This window comes from Gossypium raimondii, chromosome 1 (assembly GCF_025698545.1).
Source record: "Gossypium raimondii isolate GPD5lz chromosome 1, ASM2569854v1, whole genome shotgun sequence".
Taxonomy (NCBI): domain Eukaryota; kingdom Viridiplantae; phylum Streptophyta; class Magnoliopsida; order Malvales; family Malvaceae; genus Gossypium; species Gossypium raimondii.
In genome coordinates this window covers 20,386,685-20,399,264 of record NC_068565.1, presented here as the reverse complement: position 1 = coordinate 20,399,264, position 12,580 = coordinate 20,386,685, and the positions used below count along the sequence as shown (strand labels likewise).

Sequence of the window (12,580 nt, the reverse complement as noted above, 5' to 3'; positions counted from 1 at the left end):
CATAGGCTATACATCCTCCCCCGGAAACACGCCTAAAAAATTGTGAATATAACTCGGTAATCCGCAACAAATGTTAGATTCTGGTACAATCAGTGAATATATAAATATCATACATGAACAACTCATCTCATACAAAACTCGTATAGCATGCAAATAACCCTATTGGAATGTCAATTGTATCCTATCTCATGTTCATTGGGGCTCAATACATGTAACAGTATGTCACTTTTCAATTAAGTCATTTTTCTCACCTTTGTATCAATTACAACATTTAAGTTTACATTCAAACATTCCAATTATACAATTTAAACATAAATAGTACAAAAATAAATAGAACTATACCATATGAACTTACCAGGGAATAACAACAACAAAAAAAGTGTCAATGACTAATCTGTTATATTTCCTTTTCCTCGATCTATATGGTAATTCATTTCAAATTATTAGTTCTAAATACCTTATAACATCTTATTTAATGTATATGACCTCCTATTATCATTTTTCACAAGTTTTCTAATTTTTTGCATTTTATTCAATTTAGTCCCTAAAACTGTAATAAGCATATTTTTCATAGTTAAGCTATAACCTCCCCAACCCGACCTAAACATTAGACCCAAATTCAGGAGATTAAATGGGCCAACGAGATGGCCTAGCACGATCGTAGTTTTATAAAACAGTCAATTTAAAACATTTATTTATCATAGAAAAAAAACTTAGCCTATTTTTAGAAAAACTAGCGAGTTGACAAAATCCAATTAATTTTAACATTATTCTCGTAATGGTGACTACTTTTAAGAAAACTTAGTTAATTTTCCATTTATTTATTACTTAAAATTTATCTACAATCTAGCAGCGGAAAAGTGATTTTTTTACTTTATTTTAATAAAACTATATTTCTTGCATTAACTAAATAAAAACCTTATTTTAAATTAATTTAAATTTTATGCATGGTAAATAAACCCTACATATGAGTCCCATGCCACAAAATAAATAAAATAGTATAGTTTCAAAATAGAAAAAAATTATAAAAATAAGCATAATAATACTTTCATAAAATAAAATGTTTTCGAGCCTTTCGTATGTCGCATCCACGTCCTACCCTGGTGGGTTATCTGTAGAGATGGAAAAAAAAGGGGAGTGAGTTATGAAGCTCAGTGTGAGTTCCATCACAAGTAAACCAATGCAACCTTTTAAGCATACAGAAACACAATCATAGAACAGTACACAGTAGCAATTTCAAGATATCAATATTTCAAACCACTTCTACATTGTATACATGTGTATATATGTCATCTCAAAAAATCCAGTTTGTATGCACATGTTTTATGTATACCATACGGTTTTGGTTTAACAGAAAAGATCCTACTCCACCATTACATACCACAATGGGAGTTCTCCTGAACTCCAACTACCTACACACTAGGTTGTGGTTTAACCACCACTGGTTTCGTAGATAAAATCTGCCACTGGGCTGTGGATACACAGCAAAAATTCACAGATGAAACCTGCCACTAGGCTGTGGGTACACAGCAAAATATCACAGATAAAATCTACCACTAGGCTGTGGATACACAACAAAAATTCATAGATGAAACTTGCCATTGGCTGTGGGTACATAGCAAAATATCGCAGATAAAATCTGCCACTTGGCTGTAGATGCACAACATATTTGTAGGTAAAAGCTGTTGATAGGCTATCGATGTACAACATATTTGCAGTTAAAGGATGAACACTGCCACTTGGTTGTGGGTGCACAGGAAATTTACAGATAAACTGCCACTTCTTCCTCCATACATATCGTCCCACCCCCATGCAATGCAATATGGCAAGCTCAAAACAGATTAATACGAAAGCATTTAATTATGCTTTTAACAGAACAATACAGTAGCAATCAATATGCCTATAATAGTTCAATACTGTAGTAAATAAAATGCTTATAACAGATCAACTCAGTAGCAAAAGTTATGCTTATTAAGTGTTCGATTTAACGGTAACATAAGGCATGCTATACGTACAATTACAAATACAGATACAATATACATGTTTATTATTCACAATTCATGCAAATATTTATAAAATATTAACTCAATCAATTAGATCATGAATTCTAGTGTTATTCATATTATCGGGGACTCAATTGAACAAAATAAAGCACTAAAAATAGTTAGGGAAACAATTAGGGACTAAACTGAACATATCATAAAATTTTGGGCAAATTTGTAAAACTTAGAAAATAGGGCAAAATTGTAAAATCTAAAAAATAGGGGCAAAATTGTAAAATCTAAAAAATAAAGGAAAACTCTAAATCTAAAAAAAAAGGAAAAACTATAAAATCTAAAAAATAGGGGAAAAACTATAAAATCTGAAAAACAAGGGACACACGGCCATGTGATTAGATCGTGTGGAAGGGGTACATGGTCGTGTGGTTGGGTCATGTAATAGACTGAGGCTGTGTAAGAACCAACAAACTTAGGGCTTCAGGGGAACATGGTCGTGTAAGGGGTTGTGTAGTCCACAAGGGTGGCCCACACGCCCGTGTGGTTAGCCATGTGGCCTTATCCTAAGGCATGGTTTACCCCAATTCGCTTGTAACAGAATACACAGCTGACTCTGAGATTTCAAACATCGTTCCTTGTGCTTAGATATGGTCCAGGGTACCTAAATTGAGTCATTCAAACAACATTTATGTAAGAATTAATAATGATTTTCAAGATTCGTCAAAATTATCGAAAGATTTGATGAAAAATCAAGAAAGATCATTTAATTGATCGCAAGATTATCGTTATAGAAGTTCTATAGTGATTCAAGATCTAAACATTGAGATTGAGGCTAGAAGTTCTATAGTGATTCAAGATCTAAACATCGAGATTGAGGCGCACTTACCGATTCTTGGCTAGGATTTGGACTGTTTCTATTGACAATTTCGTTTCCGATAGAGAAATGAGTTAACAAGGAATGACTTTGATTCGAGAAAAACAATAATAATTCAACAACAAAAATACGTAAAATTTGACATAAAAAAGATGAAAGAATAGAAAAGGTTAGAATAAATAGGAATGTGAAAGAAATTTTATTTGGCTTTAAAGAGAAAACATAATCCTAGTTCAATTAGGAGAAGTTGGATTAAATATCTAGGGTTTGAGAACCCTAGGGCGTTAGGAGCAATTTTTCCAAAGTTTTGCCTAGAATTTAAAGGAAATTTTTGAAAAAAATTAAAAGGGATGATTTTTGAAGAAAAATAAAAGGAAATTTTTGAAGAAAAATAAAAGTTTTGGGCCTGCCAATTGTTTTAGCCATGTCTTGAGACATCTTGGTAAGTCTCGAGATCCGGGCTACGATGACACTTTTTAAGCCCAAAATTAATGCATGCAGCAACTCCAAATCATCTCCAACGACCATAAACATTTACAAACCTATTCCTTGGTATAAATACAAGCCAAAGACAGTTCAAAACTCAAGAGAGCAACATCCAAGCAAAAAGTTCAAGAGAAAATCTTCTATTTATTCATTTCTCTTGTAAATATTCATTGAGAGCTTATCGTAATATTTTTTTCTTAATCATCTTTATTTTTATAGCTTTACTTTGCAAATACACACTTGCTAGAGGTTTATTGTTAGTTTACCCATTTTCTCTTTATTGTAAAGAGTATGCTTAAATTTTTTGAGGTATAAAGCCTTTGAAGATTAGAAGGGTTGCTACTTGAGTCTTGTAAATGCTAGAGGGTTCTAGTTTAGTCATAAAAGTTAGGGGAAAGTATTTATCTTAGCCTTATGAAGAATATATGTATTGTAAAATTTATATCTTTTTCGTTAAAAGGTAACAATTCAAGGTAATTGAGATAGATAATTGGGGTCAAACTATTATAAATATTGTTAACTGTTCTTTCATTCCCTTATCATTTAACAAAATTTATTGAAAATTTTAAAATACCAACTTACCACCTCTTTTGATATTTTCAAGTCTAACAAAAAAATTATAAAAGAAAAAGAAAAACATAGGTTAAGATTTATTCATCTTACATAAATTGAAATAAGGTTGGAAATCAAGAAAATAAAATCAAAATGGAAATCCTTATAGAGCAAACTCGTATGTAATATATATATATATATATATATATATATATATATATATATATAGGTTTTAATAAATATATAAAAGGAAATTTTAATTAGCTGCATGACTTCTTTGCTCGACATTTGAAAACTTATATTATTGCCATGTGGATGATGTGGATATTTTTATGGAATTTGAAGAATTAAAATGCAATTAGTAAAACTTTTACTCAAACCATAATTTTCACGACTGATTAAGGATTGTATTCTTTTTGAGAATAAAACAGAAAATTACATTAACTGAATCAAGTTCAATATATTTTAATTTTTCAAAATATATTATTTATACTTTAATATATTATATGATATAATTCATTTGAATTTTATTGTATTGTAGTGTATTACTAACGGTAATAATGGGTAGTCAAAAATAATTATAATAAATGGCACCCACAATTTTTAGGTTTCAACAAATCCATTTGCAAATTAATGTCAAAATTTGTGTTTAAAACTAATAATTTGTTTTCATATTACTAAAGTAATAAAATTCAATTTTAATAAATTATAATAAATGAGGGTATTAGTCATAACTCAAAATTCCTCTAATTTGAAATGTTGAATTTCCATAAGCAATTGGCAATGTAATTATGAAGATTAAGAAGAAGAAAAAAGCATATTTTGACATGAATTTAAAGTAATTAAAACAAAAGTTATATGGCGTAATAAACATTGAACCAAAAAAGTAATAACAACTTTATGGAAATGATAATACGCATGCTTATTTATTGGTCTTTGACTATTAAGATTATGCAAAACATTAGCTAAAATTTAGATCAAAACATTTAATTAAATAATTTCAATAAACCATTTTATTTCGCCAGTAATCTATCTTCATTCTATCAATATAACACCTGTAAAATCAAAACACAAATCTTAAATCAATTAAAGTCGACGACGAGAAGTGATGGTTCAGGACGGCCTTTCTTCTGACGACGACGATGTAGGAGTACGGCTTGAGCGGCAACGACGATTGTGGCTGCATGCGAAAGAGTAAAAGAGGCTTTGGACTTTACCTTGATGGCTTTTACCGTGCTGTAATGTAGGAGAAACGCTGAATGACGGTGGTGGAGATTTCTCGAGGCGACAGCACAACAAAGGCGGTTAAGGTTTTGAAAATGAAAGGGGATAGTTCTTTCGTTTTGAAAAATTATAGAAGAAATGTTGCAAAAGCTATTGGTGAACCAGGCTCAATCATTAGGCTTTTTGCAAATCAACCCAATATTCTTGGATTTTGGGTATAATTTCTTTCATATTTATTTATTATCCATATTAATTTTAATGTTGTGTTTTGACCTAAAATTACGAGAAATTTGAGTTTTTTTTTTATGATTGTATATATTTATTATATTATATATTTGAACAGGTAAGGATTTTGGTATGCAAATTGATTCCTGAAGATGAAAGCTTAACAATTTTTTGAGTAAATTATACCAACAGTCATCCAATTTTGGGGTAGCTAATAAAACAGTCACCTATATTTCATTTCAGTCCTCAACTTTTGAAAAGTTACAAAACAGTCACTGACGTTATAAAAAAGTGACAAAATAGTCATTGATTAACAGTTTTAGTTAGTGTATTAATGGGACCGCTGATGTGACAAGTTAACCAGTTGATGTGGCAAGTAACTTGCCACGTTGGTGATGCAACTGATGGGTCTTGGTTTGGGGCGGGTTTAGGGAAAAAATTGAATGGTTATGTTAGTTTAGGGTAAAAAATTAGAAACAGATTGTGATTTGAGTTGGTTTGGGTTTGAAATTGATTCGGGAATCAATTAAGAAGGTTGGTTTAGGGTTAGAAATCGATTCAATAATCGATTAACAGGGTATAAGGTTAGAAAATGATTGGTCTTTTTCGTTTGGAGAGAAAAGAAGGCGAAACTAGAAACCATTCAGTGTTTTCTATTCTTAGCGATAATGGTCAATAGAAGAGAAGCTGCCAATGTTGTTACGTCCACTTTAATGGGTAAGTTTCTGAATTTTGTTTTTTTATTTTTTGGATTTAGAGCATTTCGATTTAGGGTTATTTTGGGTTATTTCAATTTCAATTTTGATTTCGATTTTGATTTTGATTTTGATTTCGATTACAATTTCGATATGAGAAGATTTAGGAGTATTTGTTGGAGGTTAGGACCCAAAATGAGGGAACAACAACAATCTGTTATCTAGATAACAGGTTGTTTCAAATGATGTATATATGTCTGTAGGCATGCAAAGATGGCTATAGGGCTGGTTGTAGAAGGATAGTAGGTTTAGATGGATGTTTCTTAAAGGGCTACTATGGTGGCTACTTGCTTGCAACGGTTGGGATAGATGCAAATAATGACATCTATCCTCTTGCATATGCTGCTGTCGAAAGTGAAAACCAAGCATCATGGCTTTGGTTCTTGGAGTTGCTTGCAATAGACTTGGAAATTGTGAGCTTATACCAGATATCTGTCATGTCTGACAAACAAAAGGTAAAACTCCATTTATTTATTTTTTATGTTGTTTCTATTTAGGGTTTAGGGTTTGTCAAAGAATTAAATTGTATTTGTTCTAATTGCAGGGACTTTTAGAAGTAATATGTATGTTGTTTCCTAATGCAGAAACAAGACACTGTGTTAGACACCTACATGCCAATTTCAAGAAGATTGGTTTCCGAATAGAGGAATTGAAAGATTTGCTTTGGAACGCTGCCAGAGCAAGCACTACAAAGGATTTTCAGGATGCCATGGATGAATTGAAGAAAACCAATCAGCATGCTTATGATTTGTTGAAGGAAAAGAACCCTACTCACTGGTCAAGGCCTCACTTCTCAATTAGGAGTCATTCTGACATGTTGGTGAATAATCTTTCTGAATCCTTTAACAAGGTAAACCCCTATGTTTTATGCTTCTTACTAATCATTACCAATTCATTAATCCTTTATGTTATTTATTGGTAGATGATACTGGAAGCAAGAGGGAAACCTATTCTGACCATGATGGAAACAATAAGGACCAAGATTATGTTGCTTATTGTCAAGAAAAAAGAATAAGCTGACAAATGGAAAGGAATGTTGTGTCCAAAGATTAGGAAAAAGCTAGATGTAAATATAAAAGATTCATTGAGGTAAAGTTACCATTTTTAATATTTCTGATGCCATTATTTTGACTTCATGTTGTTGGTCACATGCTGTTTTAGTGAGTGTTTTTTAATATGCAAGCAGTGATTGTTGGTGTGTATGACTGTTTTTTAATATACATGCTGTTGACTATTTTTTAATATGTATGCAGTGAGTATTTTTTTAATAATATGCATGCAGTGATTGTTGGTGTGTATGAATATTTTTTAATATACATGTTGTTGACTATTTTTTAATATGCATGCAGTGAGTATTTTTTAATAATATGCATGCAGTGATTATTGGTGTGTATGACTGTTTTTTAATATACATGTTGTTGACTATTTTTTAATATGTGTATGAATATTTTTTAATATATATATTGTTGACTACTTTTTAATATGCATGCAGTGAGTATTTTTTAATAATATGCATGTAGTGACTGTTTTTTAGGTGCGTGTGTATCATTGTTGGTGGAGCTACTCACAATGTTGTTTTAGTGATTTTTTTTTAACCAAGCATGGTGACTATTTTTTAGGTGTGTTCCATCACATGTTGGTGGGTACAGGTATCAGGTTGAATGTGGTTCAGGCAGCTAGCATATGGTGGACTTAGTTGAGAATTCCTGCTCCTACAGGAATTGGGATCTCACTGGCATCCCTTACATACATGCACTGCCTGTCATTCATCTAAAAGATGAGTTCCCAGATACTTATGCACAAACTTGGTACACCAAGCAAACCCAGCTTCAAATTTACTCCAACTTTATAAGGCCAGTAAGGGGCCCTAAACAATGGGTCTCTTTGTCAAACATGTTGCCAATATTGCCTCCTACACTAAGAAGGCCACATGGAAGACCTACTAAGGTGAGAAGGAAAGAACCTGATGAACCACAAACAACAGAAAGGTTGGCCAAGAGAGGGGTGGACATGAGGTGCAGTAAATGTAAAAGAATAGGCCACAATAAAAGGAGTTGCAAAGGGAAAGTTGGCCAAAACATTCCAGTAAGTCATTTGCCTTAAGTTAAGTTAAATTACTTTTGTTTATGAATTTGTTTGACAGATTTCACTTGTTCCTGTAGGTCAAAAGACATAAAGTTGGAGTTCACAACCAAGTGGTTGCCCCAACTCAACAACAGGCTACCCCAAATCAGCAAGAGAGTACCCCAACTCAACAGGCTACCCCAACTCAGTTACAAACTGTCCCAACTCACCAAAAAGATGTTGCCCCAAGAGAAAAGCTCTCATTCAAGAGAAAACCAACCACTGTTATATGGATGCCTCCTACTCAAGAGTCATCTATGACAGACCAATGATGATATTGTGAACAAACCTTACTTTGTTAACTTTTTGAAATTTTGTAAATTTGCCTGCTACTGATTTATTAATTTAGGCAGATTAATTTTTGTAAATTTTCCTATGATGCTACTGTTGACAAACTTAGGCATATAGTCACTGAATTTTTTTTGCAAATTTGCCTACAATTCACATCTGTTCAATTGTGTTGAATTATAGGAAAATTTGGCAATATTTTGCCCCTCATTCCTTTTGTAAACAGTTTGACATTTTGGCCTTAATATATGAGCATTGATCCATGCAATGTGTGTTATCTCTTCTAACATATGAGTATTGAAAAAACAAATATGTGAGAATTGAGAAATACAAATGTTTTTTTTTTCATCTGTTATCTTTTTTGATATATGAGTATTGAGAAATACAAGTGAAATGAAGATTAAACATTCTTTCAAGTCTATCAACTTTGAAATGAAATCAAATATTACAAAACAACTTTCTAACTATTGTAAGCAACAACAATATTACAAAACAATTTGTAAGCAACAACTACATATTATATCCCATTTCAAGTCTTTCAAGTTTGTAAACAACAACATGAGCTGGTTAACCATGTATACCAGCAACCATGTATAACAACATAAACAACAATATACCAGCAACAATATTACAAAACATAAGCTGGTTTTCAATGCTAACAACAACAACATAAGCTGATTTAAGGTTTAAAAAGCAACAGCACAGTTACAAATACAAGCACCAAATACAAGTACATGGAATGAATGTGAAGGCTTGTTAACATATTTGTATCTTTATATGTGGATAAAATGAAAAGAAAAGAAAAGTAAAAAAAGTGTTGTGTTTGGTGTATTATATTACTAGTGTGTGATGTATTTGAGAGGCTATGAATGTAATATGATATGAGAATAAATTTTTGACTATAAATATTATATGCATATATGTATGATTAAGTAGAAGAGATTCATTTCAAAACAAAAGGAAAATAAGTCCAACCTCGACCAGTACAAACACCAAAGCTCTCTTGGAAATCATAAATACATATGATTTTGCTTACCCAAAAGGTTAAAAGACGAGAGGGTTTTCGAGTTTGTCCTACATAAAGTTAAGGCTCTTGCAAAATGAGGTTAAAGATGACAAAAATGCCTCCTTAAGGGAGTGCAGAGACACTTCCATTCTTTCTCTTGCCACTTTAGCTAAAAGCACTCCCTGCAGAAGGCAGTTTTGCCTTCTCTCTTAAAAAACAGTTTATTTCCCTACTTATCAAAAAAATTGACCTAAAACCCTAATTTTTCTTTAAAATCGACATATATTCCTCGTTAACCCCCTTGGTATTAGTCTCACAACCAACATTCAAAAATATATTATTTTAAATTTCCAATTTCTTTTACTAAAGATAATGTTGATAAATATTATTTGTAACTTTCGAATTGCTATTATAATTAAAATTCTAATTATGCATTTGAAACTTAATTAAAACTTTTTTTTTGTGTAAGGAAAAAAATTATAAATCAATTACAAAGGGGCAGTAAAGTTATTAAGTCAAAATTTAACCATCATTTCTAATTTAATTAGCAATTTCTAAAGGTAATTCCTAAAAACGTGTGGACCAAAAGGAAAATCTTTCATCAACCCAGCTAGAGAATAAGCCGCAGTATTCCAATCTCTTCTACAAAGTTCTTGAATTCTCAGAATCAATCCCCTATTTATCTATTCCTAGAGCCTGCCATTAATGGCTTTAACAGTTAAAGTACAATCCAATTCAACAATTATATTATTCCATTTACCTGACCAAGCCAATTGGAGACCATCATAAATCACCCATAACTCAGATTGTTCAACACTATATCTGCCAATATTTCTTCCAATCACACAAATCTACCTACCCTGGTCATCCCTAACCACTGTCGCTGAGGAAGCTAAGCCTAATCATGGATTTCATGCCCCATCCGAATTCAACTTAATAGAACCTATAGGTGGGGGGTTCCAAGTTCGATCACAAATCTATCTTTTAATATTTCCATCTGGACATCCTGAAATTTCCTTAATGGCTTTTGCCCAACACCATGCTGATTAAAGAATATGTAAAACATTAAAATGCTCTCTTTGGAACACACAAAAATTCCTTTGTTTCCAAGTCTTCCAGCATATAATACCAAACAAGGTTTGCCAATCGACATTATTAAGAATTATTCCAAATTTATTCTTCAAGTTTCCAGACAACTAAGGCAACAAAAGAACAGGAAAAAAACTATTCCTTACTCTCAAAGGAATAAGCTACTCCCACACTTATCTTACTTTGTAACAATCCCGAAGAACATGTAAAATTGATTCTTTAGCACCGTCACACAAACTGAAATAAGGATTTTCAACCATACCTCTTATGCAACGTTCAGTGTTGGTGAGTAAACGTTCTTTAAGGACTAACCAAATAAATTGTCGAACACGCTGAGGGCCAGAAAAGGACCATGCAAGTTTCCATTTGTTGTCCATTGGTTGAAAAGAATCTTTCATAAAAGTATTATAAGTTGATTTAACAGTAAAACTACCATTCTTAGACCACGTCAAAATCAAAGTATCACACCCGACTAAAGAGCTTGGTGCTGGAATGCCTACAATATAAGAAATAATATCATTACTCAAATAACGACCCAAGTAGCTCCAATTCCAAATACCATTAGCAGTCATCACCTCCCTGAGAGTAATAGAAACATCAATCAAATCGGTATTAAGACAGAAGTTAATTAATAGACCAAGCTCCACAATCCAAGAATCAGTCTAAAATTTGATTAGACTTCCATCACCCATTGACCGAGCAAGGTTTTGACGAACAAGAGGCCAAACCTTAGCTAGAGATCTCTAGAAAAATGAACACTGACCTTTAGAAATATCAGTTGGAAAGTCATCTGTACTTATATTTAGCTCGAAGGACTTTGACCCATAGAGCATTCTTATTAGTAAGGAGATGGTAACCCAATTTAAGCAGAAAAGCCTCATTTTGCTCCTTGAGACGTCAAAAACCAAGACCACCATTGGAGAAAGGTTGACAGCAGTCAAACCACTTTACTAAGGCTGGCTTATGATTAGCAACTAATTTTCCCAAAATAAAACCTCGGGCAAGCTTCTCAATTCTCAACGCAAACACTAACCGAAATCCTAGTAGTTTGCATAAAATAGTTAGGTATTGACAAGAGGAACAACCAAGCAAGATTCACACACCCTACCATGGACAGAAGATTAGCTTCCAAACTATCCAACTTTTTTCAAACCTTCTCAATGACAAAATTGAAAGTTTATTGCCACTCACCGATGGAACAATGGCATACCTAAATAGGATCTCAAATCACCAGTCTCATTAAATCCAAGTACACCACAAATCTCAGTAACAACTCTTGGTTCTGTATTTTTAGAGAAAAACACATTGGCTTTATAGGTATTCACTTTATGCCCTGAAGCACTCCCAAATGTGTTTAAAACATCCTTGATCATTTTTGCCTGAGCTACATCTACTTCCGCAAACAAGAATAAATCATCAACACAGAATAGATACGAAATAGTTGGGCCATTCCTCCCAAGTGAAATGGGTTTCAAAGTTCTATCATCAACACCTTTATGAATAAGATGCACGAGCCTCTCTATACAAAGAACAAAAATGTAAGGCGAGAGGGGACACCCTTGTTGAATACCTCTACTAGGAATGAATTCATCCGAGATATCACCATTCCAAATAATCTGCATAAAGGTAGTAGAAATGCAGTCCATGATAATTCTGGATAAAGTCGGGGGAATACGTGCATTAAATAGGGAGTCTTCGATGAAATCTCAATAGAGATGATCATAAGCCTTTTCAAAGTCCACTTTAATAGCCATCCAACTTTTTTTTCCATCCAACTTTTAATAGCCATCGAATGAATAATTTCCTGAGCGACAATAATATTATCAATTATGTGTCTCATTACCACAAAGCTCACTTGGTTATGTGCAATAAGTGAGGGAAAAACTAGTTTGAACCGATTAGTAATAATATTTGTAATAATCTTGCATAAAACATTACAAAGACTGATTGGTAAAAATTG

General features: G+C 32.6%; 1 protein-coding gene across 1 annotated transcript; it reads left to right on the top strand.

Moving 5' to 3' along the window:
• The first annotated feature begins 5,168 nt into the window (after positions 1-5,168).
• Positions 5,169-7,128, top strand: LOC128041590 (uncharacterized). The gene is made up of 4 exons (XM_052631893.1): positions 5,169-5,348; positions 6,317-6,568; positions 6,658-6,963; positions 7,036-7,128. Exons 1-4 carry the CDS (start codon positions 5,169-5,171, stop codon positions 7,126-7,128), a joined length of 831 nt encoding a protein of 276 aa, XP_052487853.1.
• Positions 7,129-12,580: the final 5,452 nt, after the last annotated feature.